This window comes from Gallinula chloropus, assembly GCF_964237585.1.
Source record: "Gallinula chloropus genome assembly, chromosome: 2".
Lineage (NCBI taxonomy): Eukaryota > Metazoa > Chordata > Aves > Gruiformes > Rallidae > Gallinula > Gallinula chloropus.
The window spans coordinates 117970299-117995606 of record NC_140086.1 but is presented as its reverse complement, the minus strand read 5'-3'; the positions used below and the strand labels follow the sequence as shown (position 1 = coordinate 117995606).

At 39.3% G+C, this 25308-nt stretch overlaps 1 protein-coding gene across 1 annotated transcript in view; it reads right to left on the bottom strand.

Moving 5' to 3' along the window:
- Positions 1–6596: 6596 nt before the first annotated feature.
- The window catches only part of MRPL3 (mitochondrial ribosomal protein L3), a 29967-nt gene continuing 11255 nt past the window's right edge, over positions 6597–25308 (bottom strand). The window contains exons 7-10 of the mRNA XM_084280200.1: positions 18279–18387; positions 16304–16381; positions 15173–15250; positions 6597–7190 (exon numbers count right to left, since the gene is read on the bottom strand). Coding sequence (XP_084136326.1) covers positions 7041–7190; positions 15173–15250; positions 16304–16381; positions 18279–18387 — 415 coding nt within the window. The 3' untranslated portion in view covers positions 6597–7040. The remainder of the gene's footprint in view (positions 7191–15172; positions 15251–16303; positions 16382–18278; positions 18388–25308) is intronic.

The following is a 25308-nucleotide window of genomic DNA, read 5'->3' as shown; positions in this document are numbered from 1 at the left end:
CCTCGCTGCAATACACGCTATGACATAGCTCCCAGAAACAACTGCCAGCATTCTACCTGTCCTGCTGCCACACTTCAAACTCAGCAGAGCTGCGCCCACTGAAATTAATTCTTTCTCTGGTGCAAGTAATCAACTTCAATTCCTCCACCAGAAAGCACACGTTTTCTCCAAACCCAATAAATATCCAAAAGCAAGGGCAAATTTTTGCATATTTTTTTACAGCTGTTAAGTGCCATCGAGTGTGTTATATAAATACATTGTACTGTGCTACACTAAGGTGTGCAACAGCACAGGGCAAATTGCTGCAGGTGAGAGAGGCTCATTAAATGCAATTAATAAGCACTATCTGTGCACTGATGGGCACAGGAGCTAATTATGAGACGACATGATGTGCAAGTAATGCGTACTGCTATGAAATTGAGGCAGTCCCACATGAAATTTCAAGGAGATGTGGGAATGACATAAATCACAAGAATGATCCAAGCCGAGCAATAGTTACAGACACAGCATTCACAAAATGAATGAACCCCACCACTGTCCTCACTGTGGTTATTAGAATCATAGAATCGCCTAGGTTGGAAGAGACCCTTTAGATCATTGAGTCCAACCACAGCCTAACCCTGACTAGTCCACCTCTAGGTCATGTCCTTAAGGACTTAATCTATATGCCTTTTAAATACCTTCAGGGATGGTAACTGCACCATCTATTGGAATAGGGTAGCCTATTCCAATATTTGACAACTCTTTCAGTAAAGAAATTCTTCCTGATATCCAACCTAAATCTCCCCTGGTGCAATTTCAAGCCATTCCCTCTCGTCCTGTCACTTGTCATTAGAGAGAAGAAACCAATTCTGACATCTCCACAACTGCCTTGCAGGTAGTTGTAGAGATAAGGTCTCCCCTCAGCCTCTTTTTCTCAAGACTAGAAAGCCCCAGCTCCCTCAGCCTTTCTTCACAGGACTTGTGCTCAAGACCCTTCACCAGCTTCATCACCCTCCTCTGGACACACTCCAGCATCTCAACATCCTTCCTGTGGCCCAAGACTGGACACGGTATTCGAGGTGCGGCCTTACCAGAGCTGAATACAATGGAACAATCACTTGCCTACTCCTGCTGGTCACACTATTCCTGATACAGGCCAGGATGGTACTGGCCTTCTTGGCCACCTGGGTACACTTTTGTTCAACCGGCTGTCTGCTAACACCCCCAGGTCCTTTTCCTCCAGGGATCTTTCCAGCCACTCTGTCCCAAGCCTGTAACATTACCTGGGATTATTGTGACCAAAGTTCAAGACCTGGCACTTGGCCTCATTGAACCCCAATACAGTTGGCCTCTGCCCATCGAGCCAGCCTGTCCAGGTCCCTCTGCAGAGCCATCCTGCCTTCCAGCAGGACCACATTCCCACACAATTTGGTGCTGTCTGCAAACTTACTGAGGGAGCACTCAAGTCCCTCGTACAGATCATTAATGAAGATGTTAAACAGGAGTGCACCGAGCCCTGGGGAACACCACTTGTGACCTGCCACCAGCTGGATTTAACTCCATTTACCACAACTCTTCTGAGCCTGGCCGTCCAACCAGGTTTTAACCCAGAGAAGAGCATGCCCATCTATTCCATGGGTAGCTAGTTTCTCCAGGAGGATGCTGTGGAGAACAGTGTCGAAGGCTTTACTGAAATCCAGGTAGACAACATCTACAGGGCAGGGAACACCCCTCTATTTGGCAGGCTTTATGAAGCACCCTAGGACTGGGCCAGCAATTTATTCTGTGGAGTGATTACCTTGGCATCATGCAGGAGCCCTGTGTGCCAGAACTCATAGGTACTGGGGCTCACACCAGCAGACTCGCCTGCTGTGTACAGGGCTGCCAGTGTCTTGACACTGGTTGGGGGGGGTGGGGTTGGGCTCACTGCTCCCAGGTTCTGTGGAGGCAGCTGGGTTACAAACACTATTATCAGTCTCCTTCAGTATGCCAGATTTTTGATAATTCAGCAAGGAAACAGTAATTTTAGGAAAAGCTCGGGCCATACCTGGCTCCAAAATCCACGTGGAGGGTGGAGGAAGGTGAAATTCTTACATATAAACTCCTGTCATCCCTTCAACTTACTAGAATATTTGTTAAATGCTAACATTCCAATTCAAGTGAAAACAGCAAAGGAAAATGTTTATTGGTCTCACATAATGACAGAGAAATGGTATTTAAAAGTATGGATTCAAAGGAAATAAACTCTCCTTGTTTATCATCAATGACTGCAATTATGTTGTCAAGTGATAGATGAGTGTTTTGATTTCCTCTTCCTGCTGTCTTTATACCTCCAACTTACATTGTAAGCTTGCCACTGTTTATTCATGTACGATTACTGAACCACGGAGAGTGGTTATTAATCAAGAGTATTTATTTTTCAAAGCAGTCATGCCATGAAGCCATGGATACAGCTAAAGCTTAACCCTACATCCTCCTCCGAAGCAGTGTGTTAATGATGTTAAAACCACCCCAGTAGCCCAAACAAACAACAGACCCTAAGGAGGGGGCAACATGCTCCTGGACACGCCAAAGCCAGCGCCTCACCCACAACCCTTACTATCCATGAATGCCTGCAGAAAACTGGTTAAATGTGAAGGAACTGCTTGGTATCTGCATTTCACCTCATCCTAACAGGCAGCTCCAGGCACACAGTCAAATTCCCAGGGTGTACAGGAACCCATGGATGTTGGTTTTGCCAGAAAACACAAGAGAAGAAGAGCTGCACAACAGGTTTCCCGCCAAGATGGTAATAAAATAGAGGACACAATAAACCTGCTTGCACTCATGGTTTTAAAAGCGCTCGTACTGTTTGCTGGATCCCCTTATATGATTTTTATGCATCACAAAGCAAAAGGCTACAGGGTAGGGAAAGTGCAGGCCTGTTACCAGCCCAAGGGCACAGAAGGGGCTGAGGGGAGAGCGCATGATTCAAGCGTTATATTCCCAGAGGAGATCAAGACTCTGTCCTGAAACAGGAACACAATTTACAGCAGATCTCACCTGTTTCACATGTTATGGCAGAGGTAGCTTGCCAACAATTACCTCCTCAGACAGCAAAACAGACTGCAGTGTCAGGTAGGATGCTGTTCTCTGGGATTCAGACTCCTGGTAACGTATTCAGCCCTTTCTGCTTTAATAAATCTACAGGTAATCACAGCATTGTAGGGGTTGGAAGGGACCTCAAGAGATCATTGAGTCCAACCCCCCTTGCCAAAGCAGGTTCCCTAGGACAGATCGCATAGGTAGGCGTCCAGATGGGTCTTGAATATCTCCAGAGAAGGAGACTCCACAACTCCCCTGGGCAGCCTGTCCCAGGGCTCTGTCACCCTCACTGTGAAAAAGTTCTTCCGCATGTTGGTGCGGAACTTCCTGTGCTTCAACTGTGTCCATTACCCCTTGTCCTGTCCCCACAGACAACTGAGAAGATGCTGGCCATTTCCCCCTGTGTCCCACACTTCAGATATTTATAAACATTAGTAAGATGCCCTCTTAGCCTTCTTTTCTCAAGGCTGAACAGCCCCAATTCTTTCAGCCTTTCCTTTAATCATCTTTGTAGCCCTTCTTTGGACTCTCTCCAGGAGGTCCCTGTCCTTTTTATACCAGGGAGCCCAGAACTGGACACAATACTCCAGGCGGGGCCTGACCAGGGCAGAGTAGAGGGGGAGGATCACCTCCTTTGACCTGCTGGCCACGCTCCTCCTGATGCACCCCAGGATCCCATTGGCTCTCTTAGCCACCGAGGCACACTGCTGGCTCATGGCCAACCTGTCATCAACCAGGACCCCCAGGTCATCCCCCAGCCTGTACTGATACGAACGGTTGTTCCTCCCCAGGTGCAAGACTGTACACTTGCTTTTATTAAACCTCATCTGGTTTCTCCCTGCCCAGCTCTCCAGCCTGTCCAGGTCTCTCTGGATGGCAGCGCAGTGTTCCTGCGTGTCAGCCACTCCTCCCAGCTTTGGAATAAGAGTTGCTTTTTGTTGCTGCTCTTGCTGCTTGGGCCTACGTTCCCTGATGGCTCAAAATTGTCAGCGTTCAGGAATAGCAACAAAATACACTGGTACCTACCTGCAAGAGAGCTTTTGGTTTGCCTTTTCAGGAAAAAGAACACCTCCCATAGCAAAAGGAACCGCTGGCTCATCTGAGACACAAGGACTTGGTGTTTGACCAATTTTGCCCACTTTTTTAAAAAAAACTTGACTTTTAAAAAGTACATCTGCTTGGTAAGCCACAACAACTGTCAGCCATGCTGAGTAAAGAATAAATACTCAGCTTCAGCACCACCAATAACATCTAAAAATACGTCAGTAATCACCTTTAGCCTTTTCTAAGAACAAACCTGTAGGTGTTGTGGGCTTAAAGCATTTGGTGTCATTACACTTCTGAACAATTTTGCTCCTTGAAATAAATTCAGCCCACCTTTCTCCTGCACAAAGTCCCTTCATTAGTCAGAAGAGCCAAATACAGAGATGGGGACTGCACGGAAATGTCAATACAAAACATGGTAAGCCTTCCACCTCCTGATGGAAGAACAAGTCTAACAGAGATTTATGTTCCAGCTTAGATTGCGTTACTCTGAGCTCACATCAACAGATCTTACCCATCTCACCCTGTATCTGCTCAACAAAAAATACTTACCTTCAGGACATCAGTCTTGAGCTATGAAAGATCTTGTCTTTAGTGTCCAAGCACTCTTGATAAAACAACGATGCAAAGGTTTCACCTGTACATCTCAAGAAAAAATGAGACCCATATCTACCTGAAAAAGTGTAATCTGGAAAAATAAAACATATTGCTCTCACCCAGCATGCATTTCAAAAGCACAACTGCAGAGACTACTCTAAGAGCTCTGAGGCTTCAACAGAAATTTTAAAGCTAAACAGATGGAAGGCAACGTTAACTACAGAATTCCCTGAATGACTGCAGTCACTCCATGCACAAGGAAGCTTAAAAGTAAAATGATCAGATCACTGGAATTTCACTTATGCCAAAAAGGGAGTTATTTTACCAAAGAAACAGGCTTTTATTTTTCCCTTCGTGCTGAAATCTCATTCGATACAGAGGAATTTTTCTTTTTTTTTTTTTTGTTTTAAACCCATGGGTCCCTTTGAGCTCCAGCTGGAGTCTTGGTGCTTTTCAAGACATACACTGAAAGCAAACCCAAAACATAAAAACTCACAGGAGAGGATCCCACAGTCCTAAAACTTCTGGTTGAGAAACGAAGCAGAAGAATGCATCTCTCTGTATGGTCATCTCTGTGACAGTCCAGGATTACCACCAATAAAGTAGAATAAGGAAAAGAAACCCCAACACCACAGCTCCTGAAATATGCAGAGCGTGTGCCAGAATTATCCCATAAACCAGAGCAGAAAGCAAGCTACGTGCCTTGGACACACCCTGATTTACATTGGTCCAACAGCAAGTAAACTTGAAATGCTGCAAGTTTTAAAATCTGTTTTGTAACCAGGGCATTGAACACCCATCAGGAAATGGCAGCTGCCTGCAACATGTGACAGACAACCACCAAAACATGACACCCCACTGCGTATTTGCTACGCACGTGCGCTTTATGCATCGCATCTGTGTGATGTCAGCACCTGCAGAGCCCGTGGTACTGAAGGAGAACCACGAAGGGTGCGTTGTTATTCAGTGTTCTGATACACTCCTTTGAGTCACATCTTGAATTCAAGTAGATGTAGCTAAAAGGATCCCCTGCAGCGCAGGTATTTACCAGCTGACATAATCACACCGCAGTCTCCAATGACCTCTGCCGCCCTACTACAGGCCAGTAGCTACACACAGCCTCTTTCAAGATGGCAGGTGCTTTCCTACAGCTATTATAAACAAATTCAAAACATCTTCAGTGACTGAGAGACACCATAATGACATCACTTTTTAAACAGGACAGTATTAGTAAGGTCTTCAACAATCTCTTATAGAGAGCACTGTCACGGTAGTAACGGTAGCTTATAGTAGATGCAAGTTCTTAAACTGCTGCAGGGCTTGTAAGCAAGGTCTCAGATGGCTCTGACTGTTACCAAGGTACTTACGTCTGTATGTGAGAGGATTTGGTGTTCAAAAGATCACACTTTAAATAGGAAATCACAAAAGATGAAAAATAAAAGGAGTGCATTGATTCCAGCTGTTATTGAAAGGTAGGGTAGAAGAAAAACAAGCATTATATTAACGACAAATCCTTCACATTTGGCCTTTTTTCTTTGTAACAGCTCTCCTGGAACAGCCTAAGAATCCAATGGCGGCAACTGTAGATGGGGAGATATTTCTCCAGAGAGCATGCAAAGGATCCTCTGTGAAGTTCAGAACAAGCTGTCAGCAAAGGCGACAAACAGGTGGCTGCTGCAGTCCTAGTGCTGCTTTGTTACTGAACATTTCCCTTCGAACACCCCCTCACCGTACACACACTGCCAGAACTCCCAAGAAACAGTGGTTGGCATCATCTTCCCCCCACAAAATTTGTTGGTTATCTGCTACGTTAATCTCAACACAATATTAAAGCAAAAGAAGAGAAAGAGCTCTGGTGAAAAGAAGGAAACAAAAGAAGCTCACGGTGCTACAGAGCAATGCATTTTCTTGTTTTATTTTGGATTAATCTTCAGAGATCCTCCCAGATGCCAAGGCAGATTTGGAAGGGTCTTTTGATCTTGATTACTTTCCTCAAAAGAGAAACAGTTTGGTAGCATTCAGAAAATTAAATGAAAACATCTTCAAAACAACAGTTTTTCAGAAATGTGTAAGTTTTCACAGCCTGAGACGGACAGTAAATGATCACTGAAGACAAAAGGCTTGGTGTGCTTTACAACCTGCCACTCAGACTCACCTGCTGGTTTAAATACAGGTCTGAATTTGGCCATGGTAAAATTTATTACCTGACCAGAATAGCAATATCTGAAGTGTTCACGTCATTTGGCCATACTGCAATTTATAGGTTTACTTTTATACAGCACTGAAGAGTTCATGAAAGTAACAAAACTGTGTTTTCAAAGATGTGAAGAACATTATGTGTATGTGACAGATGGATCTGTGAACTGGAAAATCTCCTCATCGTACAGGTCTTCTGGCAGTTTTTCATCTCCATCAGCAAAAAACGTAGGGAACGGAGGGTTTTTATTGCAGTCCTTGTAAGTAGGCAATTTGCTATCTTTGACCTAAAAACCAGGAGGGGGAAGGGTGTAGTTAAGAAATCTTACAGAAAACTTTCTAACAGCGATACACTAGAAATTAAAGAAAGCATCTTGCATGCATAAGAAAATAAACCCCAGCAGCATTCACATTACACTTGTTTATCTGAAGAAATCAAGGTATAATCATCAGTTATTTTAACATCAACCCCAGCTATTGCATTGAACATTTTGTACCTGTCATTAAAGAGGTTTTTTTTAAAAACAGCAAAACAAAACCAAAATCCCAAAGAGAATTTATCAACTTGTGTGATAAATTTATGACTAGTGTGAGAGAATGGACACCTACTCTCATGAATTCATTGCTCAATATTTTTAAATGTTATTAAAATAAACGCGTGTAAGAATGGCTTGTTTAAATTGTGTTTGTATCTCACAGTACTTTCCTACATGGCATAGCAAGTTGTATTATGCAGTGTAATCACCTCTTCAACAACCAAGACCCACTTCTGTATTTATGATACAAACTAATTATGCCAACTAATTTGCAAAAGTTCCTGGGCGAAGAATTAAACATCTAAAATTCTTCACCCAGAAATTAAGCATCTAAAATTCTTCGCCCAGGAACCCGTACCCAAGTCTGTCAAACATCAGCCTTTAAGAAAGTTCCAAGAACTGTAGTGCCACAGATAAATTACTTTCCTTTACTGACCTCTCTATGTGTGGGAAGATTTAAAATCTAGCCCCTGAAAATCCAATCTCTGAAGAAAATTAATAGCTAGAATTATCAGCAAGAAGCAGTTTGTCTGCAGTAGAACATAGAAAGCTGGTATCTCTGAAGAAAAAAGGAGCTACAAATTCATGAGTGGTGAAATTTTGTTTAAAATTAAATTCTCTTCCAATTTTTTTTTTGTTGTTGTGGGCTTTTAAAGAACTGGACACTTTTTCGTACTTGGTCAGGCAAAACCATAGGCCACCTGTGATTTATACTAGAAATTAAATAAAACCATTTTATGCCCACTGACAGTTCTCTTCTGACAGCACTATATTTACCAGATTCATATTTGCTATTACTTGAGCCTTTCCCAAAGTCCATGAGGATTCCCACAAATTAAGTGCACAATAAATTTGACTTCAGCTTCTGAAAAACTATGGGGGTTGGTGTGGTTTTCGTTTGTCTCTTGTTCTCCCTCCACACTCACCCTGAGGAAATTCCAAGACTTTCCTAAACATGGGCATGATAAACAAAATAAAACTTTTTGCTAAGAATGAGAAAGTGAAGGGTTCAATGTTAGAATGGCTCCTTAGCTTATCAAGTATATCATTCCTCTTCTACCAGACACCTCCTTATGAAAAGGATTCTCTATTTGCTTCTAAACTGGCATAAAGTACCTGTAAGGCCAGGCAGACAGCAATTTACATTAGATATCTACATGGAATAAATCAGGCTGAGGTCCAAGTTGCTGCTGCAACAGTTCCAGCAGCACTGAGTTCAGGGGAAACACAACCAGGTTCCTTCAACAGTGCTGAGGCTGAGAAGTCATCCTTCCCATTCAATATGTGGCCGCTGTTTCTTTGCTATACAAAAACATGTTTTAATAACTTTCCCAGTTACCTATTCTTTCCCTTTTTCCCTTACCAATTTCTCATATTCCCTAATCCTATTAGACATCATAAACTGCCTTGTACACAGCAACCCTGCCCCACCGTGTGTCTACACGAGCTACAATAATACTAGGAAGATTAAAATAAAGTATTTTATTTCTGATAACTTGCTCATTTCATATATATCTTGCTAGTATGGCTTTCATGTCTATGCTTTTGTTATTTTGGATTATTCTCATCATGAAATAATATGTGCGGTAACATACAGGCAGTATCATTGCAAGCAGCTTTGGACCCCTGGAAAATGAAAGGAATATAAGGGTTTGTTTTCCTCTCCCTTCTCCTGCCCCCCTCTTATTTCTTGAAAAAAAAAACCTTCTTATCACAGGATTTAGGAGTAAGACATCTGCTCTTAACTGAAGGCAAACCCAACAGTCTAATCTTAGTCCTGCATTAGTTTATCTAAATAAATGTAAGATTTCTGTTCAGCCCTAACATTGTATTTTACATATTAATGTCAAGTGGCATTTTGCAGATAGAGCCTCTTATGAGATAAGGAGAATTCCTAAAGTAGTTTTAAAGTTCTTATGAAACATTTTCAACAGACCATTGTGGCTTTCAGAGGCACACAATACCCTTTCACTTTGTCCCTTCCAAACTCCTCAGAAGCTTGACAGATCAGAGAAGCACGAGCCACATCTGATGTTAAAAATATTTCTCCTGACATGCTCTTTCTTTTGATTGGTATAATTGACAGTGTATTTCTCTCTTGACTGGTGAGAACTACTGCTCTTTTCCCATCTTCTTCTACATTCATTGCTTTAAAACGCAATTTAAATTCTATGCCTGAAGCACCATCTCAGAGCACCGCTACCAAACTGAATGAACATGCCTCTTTCTCCCTTCCAAAAGTTGTTTGACAGATACTATTATTGCTCCTATCAAAAGGAAGAACTCCATTTTATATCTGAAAGTACCTATTAGCAACTTAAAACATGGTAGGACTTATCTGTCTTCAAGAGACTTACTGAATGACTCCCTTTATGTTTTATGAAGGGTGCAGCATACCAAAGGGTTCCTGTATGTATTACTTCAGATTTCTGCACAGTAACTTCACAATGTTATATAAAGGGGTTACATGGTATGCAGCAGCAATTACACATGTCTGTATAAGCATGTACACAGACAAGATGTATGTGTGACCCAGAACAGCTGTTCCTGTTCTCCCAGCAATCTTCTGAGAGCATCCCTAATAAAGGAATAACTTTTAATGCTCTGTTACGAAAATTGAGTGAATTTAGCTCTCACTCACAGATGAAATCAGGCTGAGAGCCCAAATGGTTATTGCAATCCATAAAAGCATTCACTGTGTAACTCAATGTAACATAATCACTCATCTTGCTCAACTTCTGCATTAATACTACTATATATTCTAGTACACTGTCGATAGATGGTACATAAAGCAGTATATAAACACTACAGTATGTTCTCTGTGAAGTTTGTTTTTGTTAAGAGAAATACCAGGGAAACCTGAAATTGGTACTTTGTCACTCAATTTTTAATGTTGTCAAAAAAAGGTTTTGCAGACAATTAATAAGCTGCACTTACATGTGTCCCAAATATTGACAGCATAACAGGTAGTATAAACAAATACAAATTCAGAAGCTTATCATCACAAAATACTTAATATGGTCTTAAACAGGTATTAAAACTTGATGGCTAAGTCACAACTCATGTTTCTAGTTTAACAGGGCTTCAGGCTGTGTTCGCAACCACAGCTAAAGAATGCAAGCTGGTTGCTAAACAGAAAATGTATTTAAATATACTGAATGTAAGAAATAGCCTCCTCAGGTGTCATGCATTGCCTAGCTCAGCTTCAATGCTATTTTTGAAGCTAGAAAGAAAACTGCATTCAAGAACTACATCTGTTTCTGACCAGCCTTCTTTTGCCTTAAAAAAACCATCAAACAAAAAACCCCAGCTACACACAACTCTACCATGGGGCCCAAGGCACAGGGCAGGGAACATGAAGGAAGTGCAGGCATCACACTATTCCTGCATGTCCTTAATTTGAGCACAGTGTACTCAGCTCAGGCATCAGCAGTTATAAACACAGACAGTAATACTGGTAAGTGCGATCCAAAAGTAAGGAGGATGCAAATCACTACAGACTTGTCTTTAAAAAAAAAAAGGAGAAAAAAATTAAAGCTGCAGTAGGGGATGACTGAGAAGTAAAGTTTATTAGCCCAAGCAGACTACTGCACCAAAACAAATCTATGCTTCAAGTTTAACTCCATTCTAGCATACAAACCAGCCAGTTCACCATCTAACTTGCTAAGGAATTCCTATAGGTTTCAGGTTTGCAAGTGTTTCTGTCATATTCAAAGATCAGGTGCCTTAAAATTAGCACAGGTATAAAACATTATCAAAGATAAACTATAACATCCTGAATTACAATATAGCATATTGCAGTATTCCCTCCATTGTAAAGCATCTACTTAAAAAGGGAATTGGTCTTGTGCTTCTCACTTGAATGACAGAGGAGGGAAATTTTTGGTAATGTACTTGAGAGAGAAAGCAAAATCCATAAGCTTCCAAATGAAAAAAACCTACTTTTTTTTTTTCCTAGAGAGTATTAGCTTTTTTTTCTAGAGGATCAAGTCTACAGTTGATAACATAAGCCTGTGATGTAGGGAGATACAGAGAACCAGGTACTACCCACGGTGGGCTATCTCAATAGACACAACACACTAATCTATAAGTGCTTAGTCTGCAATGTTCTAGCACACTGCTAAAGTTTCTTAATTTTATCAGACTTTACCACTGAGAAAGAAATCCATGCTAAAGTAAGCTTTTTCAATTAGTTTACCAGTTGGCTAGAAACATTACTTATGTCAGTTATTAACCTGCATACTTCAGTGTGCTATATCAAATGAAAATTAATTTCTAATTAAACCAGGAGTCCATCAATCTTAGTGCCCTGCTCTTCTTTCTGCTGAAAATGAAACTTGAAAGATGTACGTGCTTCATCTCTGTCTGGATGCAGTGCTGATGCACTAAGCTTCCAAAAATACATAACATACAAAGTAAATATATGCTTTAAGGTGCACTGTGGTTTTAATGGTTACCAAGCAACACAGAGTGGGTACCGAACACAAATGCCTTCCTCTTAGAGACACATGGAGGGAAAAAGTATTACGTGATATTCCTCTTTTTGAGCTCAAAGACACTCAAACGGATCCAAATTCCCTTGTCGTTAGTCCCACCTCATTACAGACAGGTATTTAGTGGAATGAACAATAATGAAGAATGCTAATATCCTGTAATTTCTCCCCCAACTACAGACCCAAAGAAATATACAACAATGTACAGAAAGCCAAAGCCTATGTGCAAACAAGAAAACAGCCTGGAAGAAAGGCATAGTGCACAAGCTAAACCCGCCACAGATGAGTGTAGCAAGAATGAATGGACAAAGAAAAAATATAGAGAACACAGGCCAAACAGAATAGCTCTGCATGCTTTTTAATTAAAGTTGTCTCTACTCTTCAGTAGAAGAAAATATAAGGGAAAAAAAAAACCCTAATACATGTAATTTATATGGCTTATGGAAGAAAAAAAGGCAGAATGGATTGATTCACCTGCTCGAGGAACTGGAATAACTGTTGCTGACTACACAGTCACTCCAATCACCAAATATGTAAGCCAAGGAAATTTTTAACTATTTCTTACTTACTACTGTGCCTTCATCTCAAACAGCGTTATCTGTTACTAAAAAGCCAGGAATGTTTGAGTCTGGAGCACTTTGGTCAAGAACTTCTAATTGTTTATGATGTTATTTGAAGAGCTCTAAGGGATGAAATCCCTCATTCTGCTCATGGATCTTCAATCCTCACTAATGGAATTAGCTGCAAGTCTGATATGGGTACACCAAAATGTATACTTGAAGATACCTGGAATTCTAAACTGTAGGTAGCTACAACTTTTTCAAGTACATGTAATTTACAATTAATACAGATTCCGTATCCTGTACACATCATTTATGCAGATTAGTAAAACAATTTGAAAAGTGCCTTGTGACACTTATTTAATACTGACAGATTAAGTTTACTGGAAAAAAAGCAACAGTGGAGCCATTTTAACTTTTGGTCTCAGGATGAAGTTCCAATTGTCATCTGTGGTGAGCGAACTGAACAGAAATCACTGTGGGACATGGCAAGCACCTAAATGGTATGCAGCAGGCTGCCGTGGCAATCAAGGTCCATTATCCTCTTCACATCACAGCTGCCAACACGGCTGTTTTACTGCAGATGCTAGGATGGCCTGGCCCAGCAGTCTCCTGCTAACAAGGCTGTTGACTATGGCAGTACTGCTGCCTCAAGGACTTTTTTTTAAGCTAATAGCAGGACTGCTTTCAGAACAAACCCAGTAAATCCAAGGTGTTAAGGGGGATTAAGCCTATGCAAGCGTAATGTCTGAGTAAAGAAAAAGGGAAAGTGGAAGTGACCCAAATATAAGAGAAAGCATGTAACACTTTCAGCAGGTGGTTCTCCAAGCAGAAGTGTGCTGATTAACAGAGGGGTTAACAGGGGGACAGTGAAATGAGATCTTCATGGTGTACATAAGAATGCATGGTATTAACACACATAGCTTTGCTTTTAAAAACAGTTTATATTACAAGCATTTAATAAAAGTTTGTTTTCTTAACTCATTTAAAAAAACACAAATTTACTGAGTCTGGTTAAGAGTAAAAGTTACGAGCTGGTAAATATAAGTACTATATTCAGAGTCTCACAGTGGCTTCATAAAATGTATCTTTGCAGATAAGACACCTGAGATGTGAAGACGCAGTTGCCTCTGAACCACGTAACGGTGGATTTGAACAACATGACTAGGAGAATAAGATGTACCCTTTGCAACAACTAACTCTTGATTTAGAGTACTACTAAGATCAAAGAATAAAGTCTGGGCATCAAACGTTATGTTTTCAGCTAAGTTATGTTGCTTGTATGCATAGGTGATACTTTAAACATAATATCCTACAACCAAGTCACACGCCTCAGACTAGCATACAGCAACCCAGCTCATGGCTCAGGATTAGAAGAAATACTTAAAACACAGGTGAAGAAACACTCACCCAGTCCCAGCATATGGATGAAAAGCCAGACAAACTACAGTCTTAATTCTACGTCACTGATGTCATGCCCAGTAATTTTCCAGAAGTTATCCTGAAAACTACCTCTCCTGGACATCTGTTAACCAATTTTCACTATCTTTGGAGAGTAACATGTAACATATTCCTTAGGATTGGGCTGGACATTATAGTCAAAGGGGTTTAGAGACACCTCACTAAGAAAAAAAGGCCTTATTTCCAGTGAAAGAAACATAACTTCATTTTTCTGTGTGAAGAACACCTACCCAATAGCTAGGGTTGCTTTACTTAATGCCCAGTAATTGAGGGGTTTGACTCCACAACCGAAAAATACAGATTGGCAACTGGTTGCCCTTAGTAAAATATGACAAGAACATAATAAACTAGTTAAGAACTGGACCATTTAAATTCCTAAATAACTTCTGAAGATTTTAAACTATGTATCAGATATATAGGTATGTGAGCATACATCACATCTTTATAATCATTCATGATAAAGGTGTTTGATATCTCGCACTCCATTAAGTCAGAAAGGAAACAACTTTCTCCAAGTAATTTATGCTTGCAGATGTGTAGAATGTACCTAATTAGAAAGGTCTATTTTTACAACAATCATTAAAAGTACTTTTCTTGCTCTTTGTTGTTTCATCTTTTCACAGAAAATCTTGAAACAATCTCCATAAAAACTAAAAATCTGCAGAAACCCACAGAAAATAACGCTGACACAATTATACAGATTGCAAAGGGAGCTTTTATCAGTACTGTGAACTCCAGCTGTCTCCTCCTGTACCTCCACTGCTCCTTGGAAAGGTAACTGGTACTGTGTATGGGAATGCTTTGGATAACCTTGAAAGCAGCACCGGCTGTGTTTTCCTGTTCATGAATACAGCCCTTACATGGTATGGTGGAAATCTCTCCACCATGCCATTGACTCAGGTTAGTGTTAAAAGGGGGTGGGCCTGGCCCTGAGACACTTACCGCAGGGTTTCGGTACCGTGTTGGCTTATCAGGTACCACATGGGTGCACCATGCCCGCGCGAAGCTAAGAACGAGCCGTCTGGAGCAAGTGGTGACCCACTGCCTCTGTTAATCACCCTGCTACAGAGCTGATCCTACTGCCCCTTTAGTTCAACCCTACAAGATGAGACTCTGAAGAGGTGATTCAAAAGCAACTAATGCTTTTCCTTTTGTAAGATGAGAGGTGTAGAGAGGTTAGGAGTCACCAATACCAATAGGTTGAAACTAGAAGACGTACCTTCACCAGACAATTCGTATGACCTGGAACAGACCCATTTACGTAAATAATGTTATGTTTTGTGTTGATCCTCCACACCTAGGAGAAAAGAAAAAAATACAGACATTGAGTGTGTTTTAGAGACTATTCCCAGTTTTACCAGCAGTAGCCCAGCAAAGCACAAAGTGATTAACTGGAGGTAGTACTCTTGGGAATAAAAATGTTCTGCATGGGTCTACATTTGCGACAAAATTCAGTTACATGCTACTCATTGGGCACAGCTTTCTCATGCAGGACTCTATTAAACAGTTTGAAAGGGCTTGAAGTCAGGCTACATTTGGTAAGGCAGCTCTTTGTCCAGCACAGCGACAATCTAAGCTCCCCATCTCTTTTCCTGCTAATAGCAAAAGCTGTTGAAAACCACCAAACCTGATAAATTAAACCAAATATGCCCATGAAAATGTTACTGTGACCATTTGTTAATGTTAAATTTCCTAATCCTATGAGGTGCTCAACTGCAAATGCATGTTTTCTGTTATGAAAAATTAGTTTTAGTTAGCAGAGAGCAGCAGCAGTATACTTTTTTCACAGACCCAAGGCTAACATGCCTTTTGTACAAACTGCAGAGGTTGCCTTCAAGAGACAGGTAACAGTTGTAATAGCTCAGGATTTGCTGTAGCTATGTACACATCAGAATCTAGGCAGAAACCACAACCCCCTCTTTGCACATGAAAGCGAAGGACACGGATATAAATTAGGACTTCAGACAACTCAGATTCGAGGTGGGTTTGAACCAGTGGAATAGGCATGAAAACATTAACTGAAAGTCACCCAAAGCCTGATTGTTCTCCCCACTTCCAAGACAGAAGTCATGGGACACACTGAAAAGGACATCAGATGCAGAAGTATCACCTGAAATGAAAAGGCACTGCACATGTACCAAGGGAGTTCAGAGAATTTATTTGTACCCCACAAGAGGACGGGAATGCGCATTTGCTGCTCCCATCTTTCCAGCTTGTTTGCTCCAAGATGGAACCTGCCTGGATTCTGAATGAAATACCAGGCAGTTCACCACCAGAAGACTACATGGCTAAATCCATTGCTTGGCAATGCAACCACCTTAAAATGCATTCCAGTACACTCAGAACTCACCTTTAATCCCATGGATGTCCTATAGATGTTACCCATTTTACCAGGCATTTTCTTTCCACGATAAACTTTGGAAGCTTTCTAGATAAAAACAGGGACAAAAAAAAATATCAAGTAACTGCAAGAGATACACAAACTTTAGAAGAGCACCAAAGAAGGTATGTTGCTATTTCCAATGTTTAAAATACCTAACAATGATAGGTACTATGCTCCATGCTACCCAAAATACTTGACCTCAATCATAAAATTGCTATAAATACTGTTATATCAACAGACTCGTTTTTCTGAATACTTAATGTGTACAGATTCACAGCAAAATCTGCACTCATCCCAGATTTTCACTTTAAGAAAACTAAGATAAAGGTGGTTTTTTCCCTACATTACAGACTGTAGCAACTGGAAACTTGCCTAGACTACTCGTGGATGCTACCACAGAGCTCTAGAACAGTTCTGCCCTGGAAGGCTGCCAAAATTAAAATATACTGTAGCTTCTCCCCTCTCCCTAATCCATGAAATCCACGAGTTTTACACTGATGTGAAACAGACACTTTAAAGCAGGTCATTTTGAGAACAGAGTTTTTAATTACGTTGCCTGCTACTACTTAGTTTCCTTAGCCCATTTTTGCTTGTCTGGGTATAACCTGGAAAACAAAGGTGGAAATGAAAAGGTAGGATTAAGTGTAATGATTTCCAGTTCTACAGTATTATCAAAGGATTTGTCTCAGTTTCCTGCACACTGTTATTCATTATTAACGTTTATTTCTTTTTAATCTCATGGTGAAAATCACGATTTCATGAGATCAGCTTCAATGAAGTTCTACCGGCAGGATTCTTACACTGAACAATGCAGGGTTATGGGAGAAAACAGGAGGTGGTCAACACTAGACTGGAAAATGAAATGTCAATGCATTGTTTTTCCCTTATTGCATCTTTTCACCTTGCTTCCTTTCCATCACACCTATTCTCAACACTATTTCCCATTCTATATACTTTGTGAAATTACATCCAACATCACTGTTTAGGAAATTCTAATTTAAAGAAAAGTAAAGAAGGGTTATTTTGTAATGATGAACACCATCTGCTAAAACAAAGTGTTGTATGTTCAAATATTTACGTTCTTCACTCTTCAGAGAAAACAGTGCCAGGTGTAGAATTAATTTTCCAGCTGAAACAAAGGACTATAAATCAGTACTGTATGCTTTTACAGTCTCAATTACTCGACCTTCATTGCTTGGTGCCTTTCTGCTTTTATTATTCTCTTGAACATTATTAATCCCATTTTTAATTTTTACTGTAATTTCTATAAGAAAATTACAGACAATTCAGGTTTGGTACTCGGTCTTAATTCTATATAACGAAGCAAGTGTGCAAAAATCTCTCTTAGTTCAGCCTAAATATTGTGCAACCTTTATAAGAGCAAAGTTTCAAAGGCTCTGTTGCAAAAAGCTTTTAAACTAATATTATTTATAGCTTCAAACTTAAAAAAAATATATTACTCTGTCCTCTGCTTAAAAATGCTTAGAAACCATCAAACTATTTTGGGAATCAAAGAGTTAATTAAGCAGCTACATAAGCTGTGGAAGGCGATAAAAGCAACTAAGGTTTCAAAGAATAGTACATTATCTGCAGTATAAAATAATGGGTAAATTCTTTCCAATCTGTAAGTGCCACGATAAGACTCTTAGGACTCTCTTTGAAGCCTTAAGAGTCTTTCTCTCAGCCATACTACCAAATACCACATTCTGCTCAGTTAAAATATGTTTGCTCACTTGTCAGCAATATAGAATATTCACAAAGTGAGGCCTAAGAGAACAGGTACCTGCAATGCTCAATATACAGGCTTCTGAACTTACTCCAAAACAGCCGGGACTCTCTGCTACCACCCAGTAGATGGAAGCAGCTACTGTGAAATTGTTAATTTTTAGTAAGCAGTTCAAAAAATACTGAAGAATGCTGAAACAGGAATAAGAATCCTTACATTGGTAGATATTGCTCCAGGACGCCTGTGAGTTTTTGTCTGGCCATGGCTAGCAGGCTGACCTTTAAATCCCCACCTTTTCATAACACCTTGAAATCCTTTACCAATTCTGAAAAGAAAAATTAAGAAAAAACCCTGGTTTAGTCAGACTTCAGGATCTGAGCAATAACCAGTAACTTCAGTCACGTGCATGATCTTTTTTATCTTTAGCAAAGTTCAGCATAGAGAAGAATAAATTTTAGAATATAAAATAGGTTTTATGTTTTTAACCATAAACATATTCTAGTGCAATACTCAAAGGCTGCTTAACAGAATAAGAAGCACTAGAAGAGCATCAAAAAGACCGAAAGAGTAACATGTGATGGTCCTCAAAGCATGGTACTGTAGTTACAAAGCATTCACCAAGTGGACACCAGAACAAAAAAACCCCAACAGACAAAAATAATAAACAACTGTATAACACCACATACTAAAACTTAATTACAAGCCCTAGCATCAAAAGAGGAAAGAGATAACTGCTTAGACTAGCATAAAGATAAACCAAGGAACATTTCTTTTCCAAACTACAATAGACTCATCTCTTGAAAACAGTTCTATGTGAAATGAAAATACTTAACTCTCTCGATCTGTACTCATCTGACAAATAAGGCCTAAGACACAATAACAAATAAAACATATTTTCCAGAGTCTAGGCCTTAATCTTTGAGGCACATGATAGTATTACTGGCTTTGGAGTTCTCTATTTACTGCAAGGACAGACTCAATAGGAAAAACTGCCTTACCACTGCACAAAAGAAAAGCTGATTAAAGTGTGTGTTTAAACCAGCACCGTCTGTTTCCAAAAGGAAAAGTCTGACCACAGGGTTTATGGCTGCACTGATTATTTAATTAATTTAAACAGGATGATCCTTTTCCTCCAATTTACAGAAATCCTTTCTCTGTAATGTGCTTTGTAATGTCACGACCCTATTCATCCAACCATTACAACCTTCTGTACAAACACTGGGAAAGAAAACCAGGCCTGAGCACACATGCAGCACAATGTATATACAGACCCTGTTTTGCTGACTCCCCCGTCAGAAAAGCACTGCCATTAAAAACTAGAGAAAATATACAAATGTGGAAAACACCAACATTTACAAAAATAGGATCCTCTCTTCTTCCACTGGAATAATTCTCCTCTGATTCCTGGCCTAATTGCTAGAACGAGTCAAACTACAATCACAAACAGGAAGACTCTAAAGCCATGGGGCGAAAGAGAAAGCTTGTGCAACCAGTGTGTCTGTTGGCTTTCCCCTTCCCTCCTCAGGACAACTTGGTAGGTGATTCCACTTTAAGACTGGCACAGAAGAAAAATACGTAATTGTTTGAAATGAAAATTATGCATCAGAAAGTCCTAAATTTTTTTTTGCTCTTGACAACTAAATAAGGAAATGCTAGAACATGATAACACAGTGGTCCATTCCTTTAGCTTGCCAGCTGAGTAAGTGCTTGCCACCCAGGCCAGTGGACAGTGCCAAAATCTGGGCACATGGAGAGGGTCAGGGCTATGGGAAGGAGCTGAAGGAACCTGCAGGAGGGAAGACGAGGGTTATGTGGGGTCAGGAACACAGGATAGAAATCTAAAGGATGCAAGGCTTTGTTACTCCAGTTTCTCTTCAATCAGCTTATTTGAAAAGATTGCAGTAAATCAACAGCAATAGTTGTGAAAGAACAGTTTGAAAAAGACTCACACTTTAAAAGAAGCACAAAATTTGTCTTTTTTCTATGTCTGCAGATTGCTAGGGGATGAGTAACTTTGAAACATATAGCAGAAACTAAGCTAAAGGAAAGCTCCTATCTGTTCTGCCAGAATGCTATTTTTTTTTCTTTAAAACTATCCAATACTGGCCATGTTTTCCAAGTAGATGGCTACTGGCATCTCTAGCTGGAAGATGGAATTAGCTAACTCCAAACCCTAGTGCAAGTGGGTTGCATAACAACAGCTGTGCAGTTACCAGAGCGAGCAGACTGGGGGCATGATTAATTCTTTAGCTGCAGAAATGTACTTGCAATTCAGAGAAAACCATACGACCATTGAAAGCTACCAGTTCAAGAGAAAAGGGTACCGTCAGCTTTAGTCAAGAAGCACAAATCCCTGATGTCATGAAACCACTTCAGTATTTCTCTCAGATTGTTCCTGTCTAAAAAGGAACAATTTAGAATACCACAAACTGTACTTTTTAATAAAATATTAAACTGTAAGAAACAGCTAATAATTGCAAGAGATGCATTTTCAAAAAAAACCCTGTTTACTTCATCAAATACTAGAAGATATCTTCAAAAAGAAGCAATTATATCCCAAGATAAAGTTGACAGTGTTTAATAATTTATGGAATACACTATGCTCATCTACTTCTTGGTTCTTCCAATTGCATACATATTTTCTGTGAAGACTCAAACTTTAGAATACTGAAGCCTTAGGAAATTTATAAAAAGTTTGGCCAGACTGAAAAAGAGCACTCTGGTAAACCTGAAAATTGTCTGTTGATCTGCAGTGAGAAGAAATCTCTGAAATATTCTGGCTAAAGTCAAGGAAAGGAATCTCAATGCTGGAATTTGAGTATTTCATAATGTATAATGCTTTACCATCTGCCTATGTTCTTTCATCATTTTAGTTGAATAATGTTTTAGAATGGTTACATTTCTTTTGTGAAAAACTGTCTGAAGGTCGCTGAATTACCTACAAATACACTTTATCTTATGAATTACTGAACATTAATTTTCTATTCAGTGTGATGCAGTCACCAACATAATTGAAAATGAATCCAAGTTTTTATGAACAAATTAAGAAACAGCTACAGTTTTATTAATTTTGGAGTTTTTGATTTTCTAAAAAGAAGAAACAACATACAGTGTTCTTTAAACACACATCAAGATGGACCACAATTACACAGTGTATCTTTCCTCCAAGACTCATGCGCAATCTGAAATAACAGTGGGACCAGAATAAAAACTACAGGCTTATGTAAATCTAACCTAAAGTTTATTAAAGTAAGGAACCACTAACACGTTTAAACGAAATTTAAAAATGAAGACTGTTTGACTAGGCACTTAGTACCTCAGCCACTACATCATAATCATTCAAGAAGAATAGTGTTTTTCCACCTTGGTGCAACTTGACCTGTTCTCAGACAAGTGGTGGATTTTTCTAGTACATGCAAAAAGTAAATTAAAATATTATGAACAAATTTTCCATGGCTCAAAATTTACCTGTATTTCCAATGCAAAGATCTTACATTCTTCCAATTGCATGAAATGCCAAGTGCTTTTGAAATTAATATTAATCTTATAAAGCAAGGAAGAGAACTTCAGATGCATGCTGTTCAAGAAATACTGTGGAAAATCAAAGAAGGATGTATGCTCTTAGCTTGCTTAAATTTTTTTAATTCTGCCCCCCAAAACCCCAAATATCTGTAACAATATATTTTTCTTGACTTCTGAACAGATGACAGGTGTCAGCTATGAGCATCCCTTCTTAATTTAAATTATTTAATTGCTGTCTTTAAAATTACTAGGTGTGTGCATTCAGCAAGTATCATTAAAAAATACAAGAAAAGTAATTATTGAAACTAAACCTGTAACAGTATTTTGGAAAAATAAATGCAACAGAAAAATCATCAAAAATAATACTGGATATTTTATCAATTAAAAAAAAAATCTCATTAGTTCATTTCCAACAAATATTTTGTAACATTATGTGAGTTAGCCACATAAGATTAAAACACACAGTTATCACCTATGAAATATACAGTTTTATGTATAGTACATATTTATATGCTTTCTTTATATATTATATACACTATTCTATGTAATTTCACATTAGCCACTATTTGTATAGAAGATACCAACCATACATGTAGCACTCATTTAGTTACTTTTCTTATGATGATCACAATTTCATCAAAAGAATCCCTAATTTCCCTCAAAAGCAGTCTTCACTGACATCCCACTACATCTTCTTCATTAAAATACTTAAAGAAACACAACACAATTCTGAATTAGAACAAACTCAAACATGCACAAAAAGGGGTCTAAGTCCAAAATGTCTAATAGGCATAGTATTCACTGGATATTTTCAGAAGCCATTAAGGTTTACCACAGTGGGATCTTAATCCTCAGTTCCGCTCTGGAAGAACCAAGATGCGTGCGGTATCCAAGACAGGACAATCAAGAACCTACACTGAAGTAGAATGTTTGTCATCCTACTCACGCAGTTGCAACTTCTTGCTAAGACATCTTCTACCAGTTGTTTGGCTTGAATCAAGGACCATTTGTTTTTGTTCTCATAACAGTAACATTAAAAATTCCATGGCATGAGACCTATCTTAATTAGGCTTGATACGTACAATGCCACTGTTCTTCTATACATGGCATTCAGTTACTCACTTGTACTCAGCTTCACTGCAGCACCATCACCTGAGTTCCAGAAAGGAATCACAGGCAGCAATAATGATAATCAAAACTAAGACACACAAATATTAAATGAAAGGAAAATGATTTTTCAGTAGAATTAAAAATAGAGTTTAATTACACATAGTTGTTCTAGTCTCACCTGCAGGAAAGCAGCTGTTCAGGTCAACTACCTAATTTTGTACAAACCCTCATTTTCTGGGTTTGATATGAGTAAAATGCCAGTACCTAATGAGCCAACTTTCATTTAGAAAGCTAGTGGAATAAAGCACTCTAATTAAGCAACAATTTAGTTTGCCACTAACTCTTCAAACTTAGCTAATTTAAAAGCCAATTATTTAGATGTCGTAGAGGAAAACGATTCTAAGTACTTAGTCAAAATTTCCAGCAATTCTAGAGCATACTTTCAGGCTCAGACCTAGCAAGGCTTAAATAAGCCATAAACATGCCAGAATCACCACTTCATTCTGTCTCACTTCAGACAAAACTGCTGTTGGGTTTTTCTGTGGAATGACAAAGACTTCTGATGTTCCGAAGGTTTCCTGAAGCATCCATGAAACATGTTGTGAAGTGGCAGAAAAAGGAGGTATAATACAACTCCATCTCCAAAGAGCACTGGGCCACCACTCTAAGAAACATGGTCCCCACACCACGTTTTGGTCATTTCTGGACTAGTGCTGAAACTCACTCAGCTGATCAGCAAGCTGGGGCATGCAATTGATCCAGCTGAAAACCAGTAACTTGAAGAATACAGGCATCTCACACTGATCTTTTCCTTCAGGATGACAGTACCAGAGGCAGAAGGTGGATGGGAACTCTATGGGAGTGAGCACCACCTCCCACTCTGCGGGAGCACCCTCTACTACGCCAGCTTAAAGAGGGCACTGAAGTGCAGGCTGTGAGAGACATGAGTTTCTGGAAGGTGCTATGTATTTTAGCCCACAGCATATCAGGGCTAACCAGAGCATAGGGCCACATGAATCCTGAAGTTTACTGCTGTCCCCAAAAGGGCATTAAACCTTAAAACATTTTTGAAACATACATATGAAGCAATGAGGAAAAGTCTTGTCATTAAAGACTGATATAAAACTTAGATTGACCTTTAAAATTGCTGAAAATAAGTATTAAGGAAAAAATTCAGCACTGAAGAAGATTGACAGGATGCAGACGAATCGCCTACTGTCAGTGTTCTAAAAGCTACTCATACTGTGCTCAACAAATTACAAGACTTCAAATAAAAACAAAGTGTGTATATCTTTAAGTGAACCTTCTCATTTCTGTGAAAGTGTTTCTCTTCAGATGTATAAATGAATCAAAACATTTCAAAATACTTCAACAAAAACATTTGCAAGGAATCTTTAAAAGCAAACAGTCATAAAATCCCACCCTACACTTTGGTAGCCAAGATACTAACCAAGACTTCTGAAAAGTAGTGCAACTACTTTGCTTGAGCTATAATAACTATAAAATGAGCAAGCTTTTCTAAGGAACTTATTTTTGATTTCTGTCCTGGCAGAAGGAGGCATACAAAGGATATCTTGCTCATCTGAATTAAGAGTGGGTAAAAAATTAAAATACCCTTTATATTCCGGTGTATTATCCCCTCACTGAGCTGAAATTTTCTTTCTTTCCTTTTGAAAGGAATAATTAATCATGCTATTAACAGCACTTTTAATCTATATGAAAAGCAGTGTTTTTCATCTATATGATTTCAAATATTGCACACTTCTGCGTTTCCTCCAGGAAAACAAAATTACTGACAATCCCATAAATGTGAAGTATATATTATCATAAAATCATTTTTAAAATCTTTACTGGCAGCGATAGCAAGTGTTTGGGATAACTGTCTTTTAAAGTCCAGAGTCAGGACGATGGAAGTTGCAAGAGGAAGTCAAACGGTGCTCCCTGCTGTAACTCAGTGACACATCCTGAAACACCTTTTGAAATTCTCCTGTAGCTCAGGATCTTTCAAGCGCCGACATCGCTTCAGAAAACGGGATTTCAGAGAGTAACGTACAAACCCTCATTTCAGCCAGTGGACCAAATCAGTGGACCAAATCAGCAGCTCAATGCTGTAATCATTCCCAAGAAATATATATTTTTTTTCTTTGCCCTTCATTGAAGCTTTTCTTGGTATTTTTGTGACACTGTGAAATCTGTACTTACAGGTACAGTAACTAAGAATGATGGGCACAGTGTTCTGCAAAATGGTGAAAAAACAAACCCCACCCAAGTAAGAGACTAGGGATGAAACTGCTTGGAATAAAGTGAAAGAACAAAAGGAAAATTGAAATTTAGTCAAATGATTTAATTCCCGCCCAAGAATTGAGGGAATATGATAAATGCAGCATTCCAGAAAAGTGGAAATTAAGAAGAAAGAAGCATTCAAAGTAAAAATCAGAATGCAAGCAAGCCACAGAAAAATGTTAAAACCACCCCAGAATACAGAAAGACAGGAATAATTAGAGAATCATGTTGACAGGAAACACATGATAAAAAAAAAATCTGAATTTTCTCCTTAATTAAATAATTTTTTCTACACCTGTATAGTAGAATTATATGCAATATGCTACCAAAA